The sequence below is a fragment of the Micropterus dolomieu genome, linkage group LG19, assembly GCF_021292245.1.
Source record: "Micropterus dolomieu isolate WLL.071019.BEF.003 ecotype Adirondacks linkage group LG19, ASM2129224v1, whole genome shotgun sequence".
NCBI lineage: Eukaryota > Metazoa > Chordata > Actinopteri > Centrarchiformes > Centrarchidae > Micropterus > Micropterus dolomieu.
In genome coordinates, this window is record NC_060168.1 from 22984644 (window position 1) to 23007649 (window position 23006).

At 38.6% G+C, this 23006-nt stretch overlaps 1 protein-coding gene across 3 annotated transcripts in view; it reads left to right on the forward strand.

The window, feature by feature from the left end:
* Nucleotides 1-19884, forward strand: part of glra4a (glycine receptor, alpha 4a) — a 58559-nt gene extending 38675 nt beyond the window's left edge. For 2 of the 3 annotated variants that reach the window (XM_046031411.1, XM_046031413.1), the window contains 7 exons: nucleotides 1100-1323; nucleotides 2565-2647; nucleotides 7755-7892; nucleotides 8228-8442; nucleotides 11294-11443; nucleotides 13722-13832; nucleotides 18958-19884. In XM_046031411.1, coding sequence (XP_045887367.1) covers nucleotides 1100-1323; nucleotides 2565-2647; nucleotides 7755-7892; nucleotides 8228-8442; nucleotides 11294-11443; nucleotides 13722-13832; nucleotides 18958-19248 — 1212 coding nt within the window. In that variant the 3' untranslated portion in view covers nucleotides 19249-19884. Of the gene's footprint in view, nucleotides 1-1088; nucleotides 1324-2564; nucleotides 2648-7754; nucleotides 7893-8227; nucleotides 8443-11293; nucleotides 11444-13721; nucleotides 13833-18957 lie in introns of all 3 variants that reach the window. The other variant, XM_046031412.1, reaches the window with a different exon arrangement.
* The last annotated feature ends 3122 nt before the right edge of the window (nucleotides 19885-23006 follow it).

The window sequence follows — 23006 nt, forward strand, 5'->3', positions numbered from 1 at the left end:
ATTATTATGTTTAAAAATATCACTGCAGTTTATTTGTTTCTAGACATGATTATGGGGTATGGTTTGTGTTGTTTTAGTTGTATCTTATTTTCTTATTTCTCTATTTTAGCGTATCACCCCACGATTTATATAGAAATCTTGAAACACTCCATCCCCTTTCTTTCCTACCATCTTCTTTCCTAATCCAATCAGTGCTGAAGCTGTTCCCTCATGTTTCCTGGAGCATAACAGTGCAACCTTCAGAGACCAATGGGTCACTGACATGCTGATAATGAACTGTCCACTCTGCAATTAAAATGAAAAATTGAGAAAGTGAATGAAAAGTGGTATGGAAGAGAGGACGAGGGGTTCAGGGAAAAATGGCTGTCCTCACATCTGCATTTACAGTGTTATAGCTGCTGGGTCAGCACAATACACCAGTGAACAGTTTAAGGGTGTCTGAGGGAGGACCACAGGGTTAGACCTCCAGGCAGGTCAGCCCAGAGAACAAAAACACTAATGATGTCATTGTATGTACTGGTGAAGCATGCTTTTTATTCTGATAAATGAAGTGAACAAGCAAGAAAAGAAACAATTTACAATGCCCATGGATGGATTCTGAATTAATTGCACAGATTAGAATTCTAATTTAATTAGTCTTGTATGATGGCTGCAGGCAGGAATGATTGTGTCCTTGGCCTGGCTTGCATTGCCAACCCTCTGTTCACCAGCAGCACGTGGCTACAATCACTAAACAAACAGTACACCATCTTAGTCAATCAGTTACTTTAGTAAAATCTGATGAATACGGTGAAGCAGGGGCATTTCAACAAGAATGATATGGAGTTTGACCGTGTTCTTTAATTTTATTCACATTGCTACACATTATCATGTAATGTATGTAATTCTTGTCAACTCTTACAACTTTCATATAGTACAAAAGCTTTGGTCAGCATAAATTTATTATCAGTTAGAATGGACTCTAATGGTGACCAGTAACAGAACGTTCCCAGAAACTTCTCAAATAACAACTGCAGAATGATCCACTTCTAAGCTCTCCTTCTGTATTACAAGCTTCACTGATGACATTTTCTATTAACTACCCTGAGTTCTTCTACAGGACTACAGGCTCAATGTATTTCTACGGCAAAACTGGAATGACCCTCGTCTGGCGTACAGCGAATACCCAGATGATTCCCTTGATCTGGATCCATCCATGTTGGACTCCATCTGGAAACCTGATTTATTCTTTGCAAACGAGAAAGGAGCCAATTTCCACGAGGTCACAACTGATAACAAGCTGCTGCGGATTTTCCAAGATGGCAGCGTTCTGTACAGCATCAGGTAACTAAAATAATATTCCCAACATTTAAAGATCTGAGCCATTGAGTACCATTATGGCCAGTTGGAAAATGACATCAGGGGCTTAACTGAGATGTAGCTACAGAATAATGTGAAAACATCTGTGCATGTAATTCATTCATTCTCAACTGCTTTGATATAATCAGGTTGTTGTTGTCTTAATCTGGGAGGCTACTGTTGAATAAGTCAATTCATTTATGCACAATGAAAATTTTTTTTTAAAAGTACTTTGAAAATGAGCATTTTAAAGTGCTGAAGATGGACATTAATTTGTATCTCAGTACAGAAAACCTTGGTTGTAATGTAAACAAATCTAGTGTGGACTAGAGGTTTGCAAAAATTATCTTTGCACATTTCAGGGATGAAAGAAAATGCAACACATTTCCAAACTGGTCATTTTGCCTATGAAAACACACTAATTTCACCCATATGGGAGCCTGCTTTTCTGTAAAATATTATGTTGCTTAAAAACTGAAGTTAAAAAAGTTAATATTCATACATTTTAATAGGATGTCATTTTTTGACATATACTACATAATTCCTCTGTTGTATTCAGACTCAGTATTGCAAATACAGATAATCACTACCTCATGCCATAGATTTACTGCTCCCTAATTATGTTTTGTTTATGGATTATGGATCAAAACATCTTCGTCTGCTCTAAATACATGACAGAATATATGCGATGTTAGGAGAGTCAATCACTTGGGTATTTGTAGTTTGTTCTTCAGCTGGTGAAAAAGATATTGTGTCATCATAACACAGTAGCAAATGTGTGCCTCAGTGTATACTGCTGCCGGCTCTTGTCTCGCCTGTGGGCAATGCATTACAGCAGGTAATTACACAGCTTTCCTCCAGACAGACTCCCAAATGGCTCTTTCTCTCTTCTCTGAGGATTCTTGAAAGCTTAATGCATCAACAGCACAACAAATTATGTAGGGATACCTATACCAATTACTTTGCCATAACAGTGGTGTGACGAGTAATCAAATGGCAGAGTAACTCAATATTCTTTCCAATCTACTGTTTTTAAAGGAAAATCTATTTAGGCTTTTTTTGCAACACATACAACTCTTGTTTTGTAATTTGTAAAAGCAAAGTAGCTTGGACTTGATTTATTGTTCAGTCTGTTAACTTTCGCCTTGTGTTTTGGTGTCTTTTCCTTGATCCCCTTTGTGCCTTTTGACATCCCCTTTTGCTCCTCGTATCTGTGTCTATCTCAGGCTGACACTAACCCTGTCCTGCCCTATGGACTTGAAGAATTTCCCTATGGACATTCAGACCTGTACCATGCAGCTTGAAAGCTGTGAGTCTTCATCTCTTCTACCTCTTCCTTTTGTCTCACTTTCCTCTTTATCTTCCCACTCTCCCCAATTTTCTGCCTTTTGCCTGGCTTGTAAAGTGTCTAATCTTGCTATATTCCAGGAGATAGGAACTGTTTCACAACATAAGCTGCGAACATTAGCATGTCAGGCTAACTAGCTTACTACCTACATTAACCCAGCACGACTTCCACATAGCAGGGGCGTTACATGCTACATTAAAAAAAAAATGACATTTTTTTCATTACATGCACATCCACTGTGTAGTATTTCCTCACTGTGTGGAAGCCAGTCATGGATGCCAGCTAGATCAGAGTGTAGGCTAACTTTAGCCAAAACACATGGGTTAGTCCTCACACTATAAAGCTTTAATCTTCTAACATTGAAAGTGAGACATATTTAATATTTAAGACCCCTTTACATGGTTCTCGTTTTAAAAACGAGTCAACGGTCACTTAGTCAGCCAAAGAGTGTTTTCAACTAACTCATGAAGGTAACATTAGCTTAGTTACTTAGCTAGCTAGCTAATTGACTGCGTCTGGACAAAATCAACAGGAGCCTGGTTTTATGTACCACTGTCTAAAATCAAGGACCCATTATTTCAAAAATTACTAAGATAAATGAGTGGTAATGCATGACAGGTTGACAGGCTTGACAGGTTTAGCAACAGTATGGGGTGGTGCCGCTACATTAGGGTGACCAGATGTCCCTGTTTCTGGGAACAGTCCCCGGTTTTGGTGCCCTGTCCCCATCTGGAGCTGTCCCCGGAAATGTCCCCGTTTTTAACTGTGTTATTCATAGACTGTATAAGGTGTTAACAGACCTGAAATAAGATTTTACTCTTCTGAATGAAATCAAGTAATTTGGAGGTATAAACTACCTTTCAGTCAATAGGTAGAGGCTGAAATCACTTTCTGGCAAGTATACTGCATATTATGTGTTGTTTTCGACATTTAAAGGTATTTTAAGGGTAAAAAGTAGAGTTGAGTTATAATCTGTCAAATGTAACTTCTGAATAAAATAATAAGTCACTTTGAGGCAGAATCTACCTTTCAGTCAATAAGTAGAAGCTGCAATCACTTTTTGGCAAGTGAAATACTGCACGTTATGGATCGTATTGGCCATTTAAAGATATTTTAACAGGTAAAAAGTACTGGATTGGTTGGTACACAGCAAGTTAAATAATGTAGAGTCATAAAGATAATTGCAACAGAGATCATGTATTTATTTTATATATAACTCAGCAGTAAGTCATAATTATGGGCTACATTCCGTTTTCCAAATATATCTATTATTGCCTATAATCATATAAATGTCAGGCCTGTTTACGCTATAAACACTTATTTGGCTACAATTGTGATTATTCTGTTAAAACAAACGTTAAAGTATCACAAAGACATCTTTGCTGTTACCATGGACATAAAGTGATGTTTATTTGTACGTGAAGATGTGAAGAGACTGGGCGATACAGCTTTAACATGCTGCACACGCTCCCGCAGACGGCAATCAATTTTTGGCGAACAATCACTTTTTACCACAACACCTGTCTGCTCTGCTGTCCTGTCTTTCTGACCACGTAAATCTGATTTCAAGTCTGTTAACACCTTCTACAGCGTATGATTAACACACAGTTAAAAACGGGGACATTTCCGGGGACAGCTGCAGACGGTGAATGGCCACCAAAACGGTGACTGTCCCGGAAAATGGGGACGTCTGGTCACCCTATTATAAGCAATAATTGAAGCCTGTTGTTGTTGATAGATTATGTGTTTGGCAGGTCTGTCTCTAATGTCCTTGTTCATATTTGAAAAACAAATGTAGCCTATAATTAACATGACTTACTGCTAAGTTACATATAAAATAAAGACAAGATCTTTTTTGCAATTATCCTAATGACTCTACATTATTTAACTTGCTGTGTACCAACCGATCCAGTCTTTTTTACCTGTTGAAATACCTTTAAATGGCCAAACGCACACATAAAATGCAGTATTCTACTTGCCAGAAAGTATTTACAGCCTCTACTTATTGACTGAAAGGTAGTTTCTGCCTCAAAATGATTTGATTTCATTCAGAAGAGTTATATTTGACAGATTATAAAACCAAAATCTTCCCCCTTTTTTATTTCATAACAACATATTTTTTAATGACATACTGACCACCCAACCAAAAATGTCCCCGGTTTTCGTTTCAGAAATCTGGTCACCTTACACTACGTAAATTATTTACCATTTTATACTTGTTCACTTTTAATGTACATTTATTAAAACTGGAAAGTTCAAGAACCATACAGAAGGCATTTGAAACCTTTTAAAATGTTATAAAATTGATAAAAAGTAGGGCAAGAATAATATTCTCCCCTTTCAGTATTCCTTTGCTTTTAGCAGAGATAGTATCTGCCCTCATGAAACCAATTTCCAGGATATAAATAATAAAACTTTAATTTTGTGTCCCTTTTATTATATGTGACCCACCCCCTGCGCCTAGAGGTAACCTAATTTCCCATCATAGGGACAAAAGAATTAAGTCTAGCAAAAGGGAGGCGACAGAAGGAGCACTCGTACCATGAAATCACTGCACCTTTTCAGAAGCATTTCTCACAAATAAATAAGTCAAGCTGAAAGCTGGTCTCTCTATCTGTGTCCTTATCTGATTCAACAAGAACAAGAGGTATTGGTTTGTACAGAACTCCCTCTTTGTGCTGAAGGTAGCAGGATTTATTTCTGCAAATGAATGCAGGGACAAACAGATAAAAAAATCCAATAAATTTAGTGCAGCATGTACGTCATCCAGCTTAAAAAAATATATAAAGATATTTTACCCTTTAGGAGTGTAAGCGAGAGGAGAAACAGATGTGTGCTTAAAGCAGCAGAGTGAGTGTGTGTGTGTGTGTGTGTTTGGTGCATCACACTGCCATTAGAGAAGACGTAATAGTTTCTGATTAAAGGCCTGGTGAGAATACTTGGCCTTGTGTTGACAAGTGCTAGTACACCACCCAAGGGTGTGATCACCTTGGCTTGATGTTAAGGAGGACATTATAGGTTTTACTGCCACTACCACAGTGTTGGAAACACTGTTCAACATGAGAAAGAGAGAGAGAGGCGAGTGATGGAAAAAAAAGAAAGAAAAGCAGAGAGTTATCTTTGGGGTTTTAGAAAGCCAAGGCCAATCTTCTTTTCTGCCCTTTCATGCCACAGGCTTATATAGAAATATAAATAGAACCAACCATAAGATTCAGCCTTATTCTGACACATCAAAGCCCCATATATGCAGCTTATACCACTTCGCTTTGCCTTTAGCCATTAGTGTCCAGGAACCTCAAATGTACTTTGTAATTAACACGATGAGTAAAAAGCAAGACTAAGACCGCTAATCTGAAGCATAACCGTGGCTGCATTAAGATTGTGGCTTTCATTAGGTGAATGGCTTTTTAACATGAAAAAGAAGATGGCATGTGACTAACAGTAATTACTTTACCTTGCTAAGATATTCCAGACATTCTGCCTCATGAATTTCATTTTTATTGCACACCTCTTAGCTGTAGCTGGCGGGAGAAAAGATGACCATTATCATTGAAATCATTGAAGGCATTGTTATTCCCCTTGCTTTTTACAGCAGGATGTGTGAATGACATCTTGTACATGAAGAGAATTCGCTAAGTGTGTTTGATGGGCATTGTTCTTCAGGCGTGTGGTACAGGATAGGGTATAACATTTTGAATAATTGATGTTTTTGTAGCTCAGGCCTTAGAGGGTCTCACCAGACATCAGTATTATTCAGATGTGCAAGGAATCCTGCGTTGCTGATGCATCTGGCATGCATTTTTAATATACCTATAATCAGGCAGCTGCGAGAAGGAGTGCAAACCTCAAAAGTAGCAGGCAAATCAACCGTGTGTGGAAGCAAAATAATTATTTACTTATCCTGAGTGGTCTAAGTGTTGTACTAAAGTGTATATTCACTTGCAAAAATAAATATATACTCCATTATGTTACAGTTTGTACATTACTATTGGTGCACTGCACATGGATGGTAATGTGCACTGGAAAGATTTCATACACTAATCAGCTCAGTGTGTGTAAGCACATTTCCCACTGTCCTCATGCTCCCCCCTTATGCTGTAACCTTCAAGCAACCGTGATAACATGACTGTAGCTGTGGTGGGTGACCTTTACTTTGACAAACATGATGGCAGAGGGTAGCTGGTAGCTGGACAGATGGGCAAAAGCATCACCACCACAACCTTCCAAGTTTTTCTCTCTGTCTCTCTTTCTCTCTCCTTCTCTGAGTCTCTCCCTGAGTATCTCTCTCAGAGTCTCATTAGCCAAGGTTTCTGATGCTTCTCATGCACAGATTTTATACTAGGTAACAAGATCACAGTTAGATTTGTGGTGTAGGAAAGAAATTGGGTTAAGAAAGAGGAAGCAGGTGGGAATCTCAGCAATAGTGATAACAGTAATACAAATATTTAACATCTAGTGGGCTGGTGCACCTGATTTTATGCAGTTTTAAAAACAAATTCAGTAAACAGCTTTGTTTTTGTAATACAATGCAACAAGAAATGTTAATGTTATGTCCTGTGACTGATGTGTTCCGCTGTCATAGTTGGTAACCAATACACAGACCCTTGTTTTGATGTTCTTCGCTGAAATATTATCAGTATGATGTTAAAAATGCTGGAGTGTAGTTGCAAGTAAAAAGCATGACTCCTTTGCACAAATGCATTGGTGATACGCTACCTTAACCCAGTTTAATGGGTTTGACATGTCTGAGATATTGTATATTAGAAACAGTCTGATACCCCTCTTTGGCAAGTCAATGTAATTTTGAAAATGTGAAATAGTAAAATGCATATCATGATGAAATAATGACATGCGTCACCTTACCAAAGCATGCCAGAATTATTCTGAAATTATGTGCAAGACACATGGAAAGAAGTGAAATGAAGAATACGAGAATTCAGTCTATTCAGTCTATAATCTAAGCTAAAGTTGAAAAAAATTTAAAAATACAAATTTCTTACTATTTCTCCCTTATTCAAACAAATTCTCCCTCCTCTTTATCTCTCCTCTTTATCTCCTCTTTTCACAGTTGGTTACACCATGAATGACTTGATCTTTGAGTGGCTTTCTGAGAACCCTGTTCAGGTGGCTGATGATCTCACCCTCCCCCAGTTTGTGCTAAAAGAGGAGAAGGATTTGGGCTACTGCACTAAGCATTACAACACAGGTACATAATGAATTCCATTTGAAGAACAAGGGACCCCACACTGAAAATCCAAATTGTAACTGAGTGCTTCAGCTGACTTCTTCTCCAGATGCATGTAAAATGAGGCAGGTATACGAGATTCAACAACTAAAACAACTTTAAGAACACTGTAAACTGATGGTTTGTTAGTATTTAAACATATGATTTGCTTAACAGTTCAAAGAACAGTAACAAAAATCCTATCCTATATTGTTAGCATCCATCTACATTCTATTCTCCCACTCTAACAGCATAATTAAATAACAGTGCTGTCTTTTAGCAAGACAGTTAAAATGTACTATATCATGCGTCTACAGGTAAATTCACCTGCATTGAGGTGAAGTTCCACCTCGAACGTCAAATGGGTTACTACTTGATCCAGATGTACATCCCTTCCCTCCTCATCGTCATCCTCTCGTGGGTGTCTTTCTGGATAAACATGGACGCTGCGCCAGCCAGAGTGGGTCTGGGTATTACCACTGTACTGACCATGACCACGCAGAGCTCTGGTTCAAGGGCCTCACTGCCCAAGGTGAGTCTGGAGACTAGTGACCAAGATGTTTAATGGTTTGTACGTTGTGAAAGGTGTTTTGTTTGTTGCAGTCAGACTATTTACTGAGAAAACTGACGAGCATACAAACAGAGATTCAGGTAATGAATTATCATCAGAGCCCAACATTTTGCACCAGTACATTTCTTTCAGTTTAGTGGGGTAAAATGTTTCTGTGTCTGAAAGTCAGCGGAGCACAAATAAAGTTCTATATTATAGTAATATTGGTCGCCAAAACCAATAGACATATTTTGTAGCCAATCATTTGCTCATTTTCCTCCAATATGAAAGTGTATATATGAGAGGAAATAGCATTAATGCTATCAGCCCAACAAAAAGGTCACTGACAAAAAATCTAATAAACAGATTATAGCCTGTGTTTGTAACTTGTGGACTATTTTGACATTTTGCTCTGACATATTCCCCAAAAAGTGATACATGATTTAGAAATGTCATTACCTTTCATACCTGACATTTCCTGACAAACCCGACCCAAATGCTACATGAAACAAGTAACAGACATGTTTGGTCACTGAGGACTGCAAAAGCTGCACTAGTTGTGTCTACCAAGGTTGGATAAAAGAGGCATTTTGAGGGGTTTGTGGAATGGGACAACCTATTAGGGAATATTTAGTCAGGAAATGCTGACTTTGCATGAGGCAGGTCCTGATTAAGGACAAGCCCAGAGACTAATTAGGGAGCAGACAAACAAGGGCCAGGTGGGATGAGAACACTGGAGTCTGGCATGTGAAAGACAGGGCACACAGTACCTGGGGGACAAGGTTAGGGAGAGACAGACTGTATTATACCATCATCACGGTAAGTACTTTTTCTGATTGGCTGGCCGGTGCCCATTCACACGTTTTAGAATACCATGACGATAATTTCGGCGAACAGTTTAACCGACGTTCTAAATCAGTGCACAAGGTATATTAGATTGCTGGTAACCATAGCAACAGCACTTGGGCTACCAGTGAACACTCACTGGTGGCTGTAGAGTTTGAGTGCATTTTGACCTTGAGGAAGGGTAATAATTTGCTGAGAGCCAGGCTCTCTTTCTCACACACACCCTGTACGCATTCACACAGCTACATTCACACCTTGAAGCTGCCAAATACAACCAGTCTTATTGGCCAGCCACTGAGTATCTCCACTGGACTAGTTGGGTGTTAAGTGCATTGCTCAATGACACCTCAGTAGTGGTAATGAGGGAGGTGGTGCGCTGCTCATGTACTTACCCCACCCAGATTTAACCAGTGGTTCCAGAACTGTATAGATTGCAAACCCTTAAAATGAATAGATGTCTACATCATAGCCCTTGTCACTGGTTCTGGCCCTAGTGTGGATGTGAGTTACAGTCAGAATAAGAAATCAGCTTTATTGCCAAGTAGGTTTATACATACAAGGAATTTGCTTTGGTGAGGTGTTGCATAATAATAAACCTAAAATACATAAATAGAAAAACATTAAATTGACACGGTATAAAAAACTACAAGAGAATAATAAAGAATATATGCAATAGGGCAGTTTGTGCAGTGAATGCAAAATATTTACATCAGAATCGGGGGGGGGGGGGTTGTGCATTTCTCAACTGGTCATTTTTCATTGGTTTGGTGATTTTTGAAGCTGTAGTTGTTGGTGTATTGGACTGTATTATAAGGAAAACTGTTTCTAATATTTCTATTTTTTTAACCATATACATATATATATATATATATACATATATATATATATATATACATATATATATATACATATATACATATATATATATATATACATATATACATATATACATATATATATATATATACATATATACATATATATATACATATACATATATATATATATACATATATATATATATATATATATATATATACACACATACACACACACACACACATATATATATATATATATATATATATATATATATATATATATATATATATATATATATATATATATACACATACACACACACACACATACACACACGCACACACATACACACACACGCATACATACAGAGAGAGAGAGAGAGAAATACAAATGTCTGAAATACTTAATAGAATACAGTACATACTGTCCTAGAATTAAACCTCAATCTGACATCATCATCAGACTCTAGGTGGATACTTAGATTTTTGGTAGTCCAGCTACCCTCTTTTTTTGTGTTTTAACTCAAATGGTTACAAAAATGAACTCCCTGAAATATGAAAAAGAACCATTTTAAAGGATAACCATAGAATGAAGTGGTAAATAATTGGATTTTTCCATTTGGTTGTCATACTTTTATTAAGAATTTTAGAAAACCTAGTAGGTGTTAATTGGCATGTTAACACAGTGAGAAAAGAGTAAGATGTGTGTCATCTGGAGAATGATACTGTAATGCAGTGGAAGTGTTGATTAAAACATGGATGAAGTGTTTTCAATGTTCACAAGAGTTGCAAGGTTGTACCCTGGTGATGTGTCATTTCCTGTTCCCCCCACCCCCCTTTTATGCATGTATCTTTATCAGTTAGCAAACTGCTGCTCAATTGAGTGAAGTTTCCACACAATGCTTGCTCAGTGGGCGTTGTTGATTTGCTGTGACATATCTTCTCTCATGAACGACTCGGCCCGGGCTCTACTCGAGTCTTAGCTGTGACCTGTCTCCTGGCTATGTGTCAACTGCCCACATCCCATTGACTCATTACATTTCTTGGCCACTCCAAAGATGTGTGTCATTACGTGCCAGAGCTGGGGAATGGGTAGATTTGTGAACAACCCACAGACTACCAAGTGGCTTCGTTGATTGGCTGTTGATGACCTTGTCTGTTCCCAGGTATCCTATGTGAAGGCCATTGACATTTGGATGGCGGTGTGCCTTCTGTTTGTGTTTGCTGCCCTGCTGGAATACGCAGCAGTTAACTTTGTCTCAAGGCAACACAAGGAGTTTATCAGGCTGAGGAAAAAGCAGCGGCAGCAAAGAATAGTAAGTGTAAACCACACCCACATGCATGCATTCATCCTGTAGCAGAAAAGTAAGCACCACACACACATACACACACACTCCAGTCCTTGTCAGCCTCTATAATATTGACGTATGCCTCTTGTTATTGTGGAACACTGTATATTCAGGAACTGACAACATCAACACGCTACAGCTGGCTGTCATATTAAATGAGGAAGATCAACTCATTTCAGTTCAGCTCGTTTCTATGGGGAGCACTGACCTGTGAAGGGTCGTTGTGATCCTTTCCCGCTGTCACTACATTTGACACAGAGCAACTACCAACCCCTTGGCAATGGGATACCCTAAACCCTGCATCCACACTCCAGCATTGATAAATCTTTATATTCTAACCTGTTGTTGGCAGCGTGACATACTTCAACTGCATTTTTTATACTGTTGTTGTAGAACATACAACTTGTCCATAACATATACATTTCAATTATTTAATATGGCAAGCTAGCGAGCACTATAGATATATTTTCTTAGGTCCCTTAAAATACTGAAGTGTTCTTTAGTACTGCTTTCTCATAAGGCATGCATTAAAGCCTTTGAACACTTGGTATAAAACTGTAAGTTTTGGGCAAAAACATCCTTAGGTGGTAATTAACACAAAAACTCAGCTAATCTGCTTCATGAGGATTGTTTGGATGTGGTTCACTCAGATTTGTTTTTTCCCCTTTTTCCAATTGAGCAAACCACTGAGAAGAGCAAAGGCAAAATAGCACAGGCAGAAATCGGTCATGTAAAATAACCAAAACTGTTCTAATTTAAGCAGAAAATTCTGTGTTTATGTAGGACCCCATCATTCATAGTAAGAACTATAAAATCCATCAGTGATGCAGCCTGTGGGCGAGCAAGAGACAACCTTCTCCCTTGCTATCATAACATTTTTAACTCCGCGCTCCTGTCTCTCTCTCTCTCTCTCTCTCTCTCTGTTGCCCGCTGTCATGTCTGAATGAAGCCGTGAGAACCATTAACATAAAAGTCACTTTTGGGACTCAAACTTATCGCTTTAACAGATAGATGAAACCAGTAATGTTACATATTCCATATCTGAAAAGGACTTAAAAATACAAAGCAAAATAGTTACCCTGGACTGTCACAATCCTGGTTGTCCATTCTCTGATTTTACTATTTTAGTCTATTCTGTCTGCACAATATCTATTGCATGTCTGTATTCCCTGAAGGAGGCATTCATCCTCTGTTGCTCTTCTTGCGGTTACTACCATTTTCTTTCCCCGTTGAAGGATCTTTTTGAGGAGTTTTATCTGAATTGAGGGTCTAAGAATAGAGGGGGTCATTTCTTGTACACATATTGCATTCACATCTTCATAATTATCAAGCTAAACAGCTAGTGAGTTGTCAAATAAAAGCGTTTACAGAGAGATGAGAGACCTTTTTCTGACACAGAGAGGTTTGTCTCAGGAGAAACAGACGGGACATCTTGAAAATCCCATTAAACAGCTCACAGGCTGGACAGCTTCCCAGACTCATGGCAAAGTTCCCCGTGAAGACAGAAGAGTCCAGCAGATTTACTGGGCAGTCTGCCCTCCTGCATCGATACAGGAGAGAGAAAATGATGGTCTGTTGGAGAAAGGACTTCCCCTTTCCAATTCAGTTGCACAATTACTCCCACTGAGGAGTCTGAGGTCTCAAATTATCCATCTGAGAGGTACTGACACATGACCCAATGTGTTGTACAAGAGAGAGATTGAGAATCTGATGGAGTGTACAAATCCCAGACTGACCAGGTTTAATCAATGCGCTTTACCAGCTTTGTGTTTCTGACATCTTTCAACTAGACAAACAGTTATGTCAAAGACTTCAAAATTACAAAAATAAAAATAAAAAATACAGCTTCCATTTATAGTCTTTACAGAAATAACTTGAACTGGCTCCTTGAGGATTCTTTATTCATCTTCAAAGCTAGTTCCCTAAACTAACAGCCGCAGATAACGTCCTGTACTATCACACTCACAGTGCATCTTTAATTAAAAGCCGAGAACGTCTGTTTGAGTTTGTTGTTTGAATTTGAAGTTTGCATCTTTAATCACTTTATTTTTGGCATGGTACAGGTAAGTTATTTTAAATGAAGCATGGGGAATTCTTGTTCCCAGTGAAATGTGAAGACCCAAATATAAATTCAGTACTAATGAATTTCTCTTAAAGAAACCGACAAACTCTTCTTTTACAACAAAAGCTGAAATAAGGAGAAATAATAATTATTTTAATTTGTCTACCTGCTTTTCCAATGGAGGTGTTTGCCAGTCAGCCTGGGAGTGTTGAGTCGTTGCGGAAAGCGAATGACATCCCTGGTAACAACTCAGCCTACAAGAATCTGAATCAGCACTGCAGCGTCTGTGCCAGGGTAAAAGATATACCCTGTGTCAACCCAATTTTTGTCCATGCCCCCAGTCCTCCAAATTAATTGTGTCATGCAACTTTCACTTCAAACCTGAATATATCCTGACATCTTTCCCACAACCAAACCCACGTTGTGCTGATCCCTCCCTGTTACTATAGCCCTTACTTTCTGACCTTTTGCCTCTTTATACCAACATTACAAAACTTTGAATTCTTTCATTTTAATCTCTCCCAATGTATAACTGTTTTAAGGCTAATTTAAATTCAACATACATTTCCTCTTGTTCTCTCCTTGTTATCAAACTTTAATCTCTTTTTTTCAGGATACTTTAAAGACTGTCTGCATTTACTAAAGACAAAGCAATACTTAAGTTTGTTTAATGTTTTAAGTCTATTAATTGTCTAATTTTAAGAAATAGTTTTGGGATATAGGTTTATTCACTTTCTTGACAGGAGTTAGATGAGAAGATTACCATTCTCTGGTATGTAAGGTAAATATGAAGCTACAGCCAGTTAGTTTATCTTCAGCATTAAGTCTGAAAACTAGCCAGACCCCGTCAGAACAATCTAAAATCTGCTACAGTCACCTTCTGAAGATCCACAATTAACAGGTTACATCTGATTTCTTTAATCTGCACAAAATCTGAGAGTGTAAAAATTAAACTTTAGACTTGTTACTTTTTCCTGCGATGGAATGGCGACCTGTCCAGGGTGTACACCGCCTTTCGCCCATTGACAGCTGGGATAGGCTCCAGCCCCCCCGCGACCCTGTACACAGGATAAGCGGTTGACGATGGATGGATGGACTTGTTACTTTTTGGCAGATGAAGGCTAGCTGCTACCCTGTTTCCAGTCTTTATGCTAAGTTAAACTAACCAGCTGCTGGCATTAGCTTCATTTTTACTGAACAGAAATGACAGTGGTGTCAATCTTCTGATCCAGCCAAGTGTATTTCCTGAAATGTCGAACTAAACCTTTTAGTTTTAGAGTTAGCATTATTTATGTCTAAACAGAAAAATTCTCCACAGAGCACAATGTGAGAACCAGAGCAGTCTCAACTGATCTTATGCCAACAAATCACACTTATTATCTTTAGAGAAACCCACCATTAGGCTTTAGCACATGATGTACTGTATCGTTTAGCAAGGAGTAGGAGGGACAATTAAGCTGTGCTGAAAGAGCTACAATACCCTATCCCCCTGTTGGTGGTGTATGGTGAAATTTGTCACTGGGGCAACAGACCGTAACCTTAAATTTACTCAAAATTAGGCAGGGGTAAAAAAGAGGAAGTTTACAGTAAATTAAGTTAGTGGCATAGTCTTCAGCTAAACAGTGAAGGTGCAAGCAAAGGACAGTAGGCAGAGATCAGATGTAAAGTAAGTTTTTTAAAGGACTAAATAAATATATATAGAAGAGAATGTAGGAGACAGGTGGAGACAGGTGTGAAATAAATTAGTAGCATTGGACCTTTGACAGTACTGCCAAGTCTGGCAGAGTACGAGGGAGTTGCCAGGGTCAGTGAGAGAGAAACAGAGGGGGATGCAGGGATCAGAGCTTACAGGGCACTTCACACTGACTACTAATCATCCAATTTAGATCCCACATCTTCACTTTCCCCTGCTGAAGTGAATATCTCAAAGTGTCAGAGTGCTGTCAGAGTTAAGCTAAATGTCTATTAATATTCTCTTCAGAGGGCGGGAACAATGTCTCATTCACTGTATGCCCCGCCATTCATCAAAGCATAATACCATGTGCAAGTTTTTTTTGGTGTAGCTGAGATCATGACTTTTTATTAATAGGCATTTTGAAAGGTCTATCATTCTGCAACTTTGAAAAGAGCTGAAAAGGAGAGATGGAGGTTAAGTTTTAATTAACTTCCAGAATATTATAATTTCTTTTCTTACTTCTAATGATGATGCCCTCCAATTCCCCTCTTTGTGTCATAGAAACTTCAAAAAGCTTAATTGATTAAAAAGAAAGTTTATCTAAGACTAGTGCCTGTTGTAGCCCTGGTTTGAGCCCCTCGTGTATCACCATTACATTCAAATCACAGATGCAAGCAGACAGTTTTCTGAAAAATAAATAAACTGCAATGTTTAAAAGTAATTTAACAACACTAGAAGCTATTCTGAAGGCATTTCCAAAACTCTCAAAAACTTTTCGAACCACTTGCTACATAGCAAAAAAGATTGTTAATCTGTTTCCCAAGTTGTAGATATGTTTGGATTAATAAATCCAAACATAGATAACCGTTACAAGTATGTTTAATTTGAACAACCTGAGCCAAAATGTATACATTTTGTGGTCGGTTATGTAATGATTCTACTTTATGTTTTATGTTTTCTTACCTGTGTAAATGCCTGTGTTAACATTTTCTTGTGGTCATTTCCAGCTACCTGGATTAGAAAATATAGTCGGATCTTATAAATTGGGTCCAAAATCTGTTTTTGCTTCACATCAGACAGAATGTGTTTTCATCTAGATGGTTAGAAGAGTCTTTTGCTGTCTCAATTTGCACACTTTCATACTTGCACTTACTATTTTGAGGGCATAAGTGTGTTCACACTGAGAAGTACAGCAAAATGCTGCGCACGATTGTGCACTCATAACGGCTAAAAAGTTGAGTGTGGAACGGGGGACACTTCTCACCCTCAATGGCCGTCATTTTAGCTACGTAGCGGAAGGGTACGGGACCAACAACACGGGAGAAGCGGTGTGACACCAAAATGTGTGACCTATCAGATTCTGTGACCCAAATGGGAAGTTAAGCGCCAGAGGCTTTGTTGACGATGTGAAGCGGCTGCAGTTTGGTTAGGTTTAGGCACCAAAAGTACTTGGTTGGGTTTAGGTACTAAAAGTACTTGGTACACACAGACCTCTGGCAGCCAACGCAGCAGAGACTCCAGCAACAACGGCAGAGGAAAACAGCTGTAGGATAGTTTTAATGTTCGTACCGCTGTTATTCTGTCATTACATTTTGAGTAATTTAAATCAAATCACTGACATCTGGCTCGTGATGTACAGAAAATCTTGCCTTGTGAAACCTAAATAAATAAACAAACAAACAAACAAACAAACAAACAAACAAACAAACAAACAAACAACAGAAATAGTATGAAAAGGGGACTGTTACTTTATTTTTATTATTATATTAGACATTACATTGTTAGTGTACAGTTGTGGTTACAATACTTGCCAATTGCTTTTATTTGACATAATTCTTATTTATGCACCAATACAGCAACGCGAATTACAATAAACCAGATTCTGAGCATTTTATTTGGGGTGATAAAGCCTGGCTGTTATTTTGGAGCTCTGCAGGCAGCCTCTGTGCTGGGGGGATTGCGCAATCTTGCGATAGTCATTTCCGGTTTGTGCACAACAGCAGTGTTTAATTTGAGACAACACTACCCTGTCAAAATTAACACACTAAGCAAGTAAGTATATGGTGTACGCAGTGTACTGCATGTTGGTATTCTCAAGGAAGTACCTGAATTGAGACACAGCTTCAGAGTATTTTGGAAACAACTTCAGAACAGCATTGTTGTTGAACGCCCATATGTGTTTTTACATGGGCAGACTAGGGGAAACAAAATGACCCGGGAATTTGTCAGTTTGTTGAGTGGTCAGCCCACTCAAAGCATTTGTTGGGGGCTCTGAATCTTTAGAGACTTTTTTCCTGCATTCTTGAGAATTTTATGCAAGTACAGTATATCATGAAATGAGCGATTCAAATGCATTTTCTAGCTCCCCTCAGGTAATCACCTCAGTTGAACCCTAAAGTACTATAAATAAATTATAGTGTACATACAAGCCTAGTGGCTATCCAGACCATGGATCTGTGACTTAAAAATTTATAGATCGTTGATGCAATAAAATTTGGACCCACCTATTTGCTGGATCCAGGCTAGACCTTTTATACACAGTCTATGGGCTAGACACATGGAATAAAACAATACTGCATATACCCAAAATCAACTACTAGAGGGCAACAACAAAAAACACTCTACAGGCCATTTCAATAAAAATTGTATTTGAAAAGACATGAACAACAATTTCTTTCTGCACCAAAATGTAAAATGACCATACATAAACTCTCAAGCTTGTGAATATACACTTGTTTATCGCTGCAGAAACTCACTCACTCAGCTACAAGATGCATGGAAAATGTAGGACAAAAAAATCAACAGTACTCATGCATGCGTTGCTATTAAAGGGAGGAGGCTATTAGTGTTATACTAATATAATCCTATTAGTAAATATTGAAATGGGAGAATAATTTCCACTAGATAGTAGCTACAGCAGGTTGATAATTATAGGGCCAGCATTTATCATTTTAGTAGTTTTTGTTTCAATAACCCAGAAAAAGATCCGACTTGTGGTTAGCTGTCTCCACTGGTGGCGGTAGAAGTAGAAGCAGCAGCAAAAGAAAAGTTTGTAATTTTTGGCACTTTACCGCACCTGCCTCGAGCAACTTCTTTTTTGTCTCCCTCAACTTTTTAACACCACCTTTTGTGTTTCGTCCTATGTTGTTTTTATACATGATTTTGAAGCACAAATAACCGAACTAGGGGTTAGGTCCGCGTTTCAACCGTTTCATTATGTTCTGATGTGGAGTGTGTGATGGACTGACATAACCAATCATATTATAACGGCCCCCACCACACCACCATCTGGGCCAGTAACCACACACTATGGGCCAGTTGATCAAGCCACATACCAATATGCGTTTTTTTCCACGTTGTGGTTTATCAGCCCAAGTGGCCAGTCCACCCTTGAGTATTTTCAAACATCATAATGTATTTCCTTTTAAGAGAAACGAATGCTTACCTCTGTGACTTGAATGTACTGTAGCGGCAACATGAAAGGCACAAACTCACTTAGTGCGTGTTTTACACACAATCACTGACAAATCATCTGCTGGATTTCATCCCTTTAAAAGGGTGGCCCATTTTTCTTTTTTTTTTTCCTGTGGATGTTCTCACTCTGTTGCACTCTGCTGCCCTTTTGTGCTACTACACCCCAAACGCATTTGGGAATCAGCCACTGAGAGGAAATGTAAAAAGCTATGAGCTAATTCTTGTTGACAGCGAGAGGCCAATCTGCTTTTCCTATGCTTGACTCCACAGGAGGAGGAACTGGTGAGGGAGAGCCGTGGTTTTTACTTTCGGGGTTATGGACTGGGTCATACCCTGCAGACGAAGGATGGTACCACTGTGGAAGGGGCCACTGTGTTCACCCCCCCGCCTCCGGTTTCCATATACAGCGGAGAGGTACTTCACAAGCGTTTTGTGGACCGGGCCAAGCGCATTGACACCATATCCAGAGCCTTCTTTCCCTTAAGCTTCCTCATATTCAACATCTTCTACTGGATCACCTACAAAGTGCTGCGACACGAGGATATCCATGCAAATTTGTAAAACGCTCTGTGCCGGCTCCATGCTAAATTTTAGTTTTTTTTCTCAGAACCAAAACTGCCTGTCAGATCTACATTACAATGAGGAAATGTGTCAAGAGGCATATCTGCTTCTAAAAACTGTGTGCTCAGGTGCGTCTTCAGGATCTCAGACGAAGAGTGATTAAGCTAAAAGACAAGGTTAAGCTGTGTGGATTCAGGCTGGTGTTGTTTGTGATTGCCCTCTGGTTTCTGTCTTGGTTTGATTCGTCTGGATTACAACAGAGACAAAACACTGCTGGTACTTGTAGGTTCATGACTTTTGTTTGAGATTATAAGAGTTCAGAGAGGTTGACGTTGATCCTGGCTGAATGAGACATACTGACTTGAATTTTGACACTAGGCATCTTTGAATGAATGTTTTTGAAAATTCAAAAGATAATGTTTTTTTTAGCTTTACCTTTTTGATTATCAGATCGGTACCGGGGGGTGGGGGGTGAGGGTCTTTGATATTTAATAATATTCAATAAGTGGTAATAATTCAAATTATATATAAAGTGTACAAAGTGTATATAAACAAAGCTCTTCATTAAACTACACAAAGCACAAATATGTATTTCCTTTTGTCTAAATTGAAATAAATTGTTATTCTGCCAGGAAACAAGAAATGATTGATTCATCTTTTAGCTGAAGGTTGATTACTTAGAAAAAGGATATAGGGTTCATGCACAGAAATGCTTTTTTAAGTGCACAAGAAATTCAGTCACAGAATAACTGCATCACATACAATTACTGCTATTTCAGCCCTTTAATAGACCACATCAGTTCAAAATCCCAAGAGAGAAGGGAAAAACCTTAAATAGAAGGTGGAAATTAAATTCTACAATAAAAGCAGATTGTAAATGCTGCAAAGCTGTAAAGTTTTTTTAAAACCGACTATAATTGTTCGATGTGAAACCATACACTTCATTCTGGGAGGAATCTGGACAAACATCTTGATAAAATTGAATAAGAGCTGTCATTTCTTTCCCAATCTCAGGAGTGGCTTTGAAGGTGTGGAAATGCAGGGATGCGGTGGAGGGTGAGCATCGCCAGTGAGGGAGGACGAATGGATTTTTTAATGGGAAATCAGAGGGTTGTTTTATCAACTAATGAGTTTGAAAAGGGCTTGGTGTTCCACTGCTAATGACAATGAATTCAGAGAGGCAGCTGGAGCCTACTGTCCTTTTGTCGGAAATCCTAATCAACTCCTCTGTATTGTATAGTTCCCTAGGTAATGAAAAAGAGTGTGTGTGTTTTAACAAGTCCTTTTGTTTCTGTTCATCAACACACACACACACACACACACACACACACAAAAGTGGTCCATGGAAATAAAAACGGTGAACCAGCGACAGGTTCGGGGGCTCATTGATGCGTGTGGGGAACGAAGGGTGGCCTGTGTGGTCCGATTCAACATACAAGCTACTGAAGGTCATATTGCTAAAGAAGCTGATGCTGTTTCCAATAGAAAGGTGTCAGAACAGGTGGCCTCGTCTGATGAATGACGTCTTCTTTAACATCACAAGAATGACTTGGTGCAGGTGCGTTGCTTACCTGGAAAACACATGGCAACTGAATTCACTCTGAAGAAGGCAAGCCGGCAGAGGCAGCGTGATGCTTTGGGCAATGTCCTGGTAGGAAACCTTGAGTCCTGCCATTTATGTGCATGTTACTTTGACACGTACCACCTACCTAAGCATTGTTGCACATCATGTACGCCCTTTAATGGAAATGGTATTCCCTGATGGTAGTGGCCACTTTCAGCAGGATAATGAGCACTGCCAGGAACTCTGGTTCAGGAATGGTTTGAGGGACACAACAATAAGTTTAAGGTGTTGCCTTGGCCTCCAAATTCCCCAGGTCTCAATCCAATTGAGCATCTTTGGGATGTGCTGGACAAATAAGCCCCACTTTTCAGTTTACAGGACTTAAAGGATTTGCTGCTAATGTCCTCATGCCAGACACCAGAGCACACCTTCAGAGGTCTAATGGAGTCTATGTCTCGACGAATCAGGGCTGTTTGGCAGCAAAAGGGGGGCCTACACAATATTAGGCTCAGAATTTTACAGCTGATTGGTGTTTCATGTCATCTTTTCAATCACAGCCTACTGTACTGGGGGAAAGGCTGAAATAAGACGGTTCTGTTGAAACATTTTTACAAGCGTTGATGGCATATACATACATACGTACACTTTGAAGTATCACATACAGAGGAGGAGCAGACTTATTGCCACAGATAGCTTATGGTATGGTAAATAAGAACAAAAAGGGAGTGACTTGACATATTCACTGAAGTCCTGCATACTGACAGCAGATTTATACAACAGAATGTGAGGGCATTCAAATACAAAAAGACTGGCTGTTGCTTGTCACTGGCACTGCTTTCCCCATTGTTTAAGTCTTGGACTGGGGACATTTTTTGTCCTAGACATTCTTAAAGCCACTGATAAAAGGACTGATATTGTGCCCATTTTAATGTTGTAACACACTACATACTGATAGAAACCAAACCGAAATCAGTATGGAAATGTCAAAAACAATGGTTATTGCATGTCACTGGCACGGCTTTCAAAATAATCAAATTAGATGAATCTTTTAAAGAATAAAAAGGACTTAATAGTTCAAACTAATGATTTTAGTAATTGTTAATAAATAATTTATTAGGGCTTTATACAGTAGTCCTGTTATAACTTTTTGCATTGAGAGTTACGAAAAATCCAATTGTGTGGAGTGTGTGATCCGCCTTATTATTTCTTTAGTTAATCATGAAGATGCCTCAAATTGATCTTTTGAGAACTCATTTTCTGGAAAAAAGCTTTATTAATGACTATGACTATTGAGTAATGACTATTTACAGTAGCTGGGCAGATGGCTTATTGGCAAGTGCGATACACGTGAGCATTTAACAATGGACAACCAACATTTATAATTGCATTGCACCAATAAATAGAAAAGGATAAACACCAGCCAAGCAATTCTTCACAACATGGCAGCCCTAAAGTTTTTTATTTTAAAGACTATCCATCTAGAACTACTAAATGATTTATGAACAAAATAAAAAACAGGTTAAACTTATAAAACCTTTAATTGGTTCCACAAAAGTGCAGCTACAAAAGAAGGGCTGCAGCTAACAATGATTTTCTTTACAGATGAATCTTGATTTATTATATGAGATATTTTAAAATTTCAGAAAATGGTGAAACAAAAAAAATCACGATTTCCCAAAGCTCAAGGTGACATTTTCAGATGGGCATTCCAGTAGTCTAGCAGCAGATCCAGCGACCTACTAATGGCATCAGACAAAGGGCTTGTCTCTGTACTTGTCTTATTAGATCTTACATTTACAGTACATTAAATTTATTCATTTGGCAGATGCTTTTATCCAAAGCAACTTACATTTGAGAATCAACTTAAAAGCATCAACAAGATCTTAGTGCTGCCTTCAACACCACTGATCATCACATCCTATTCCAGAGAATATTTAATTGGCATTAAAGGAACCGCTCTAAGCTGGTTTAAATTGTATTTATCAGCTCGATTTCAGTTTATACATGTTAATAGTCACAGAGTTCCACAAGGTTCTGTGCTTGCACTAATCCTATTCCCCTTATATATGCTTTCTTTAGGTAATATTATCAGGAAACACTCCAGTTAGCTAAACTTCAAGCAAGCCTTAAGGACGTTTAAACCTGGATGACCTGTAATTTTCTGATGTTAAACTCAAACAAAACTAAAGTTATT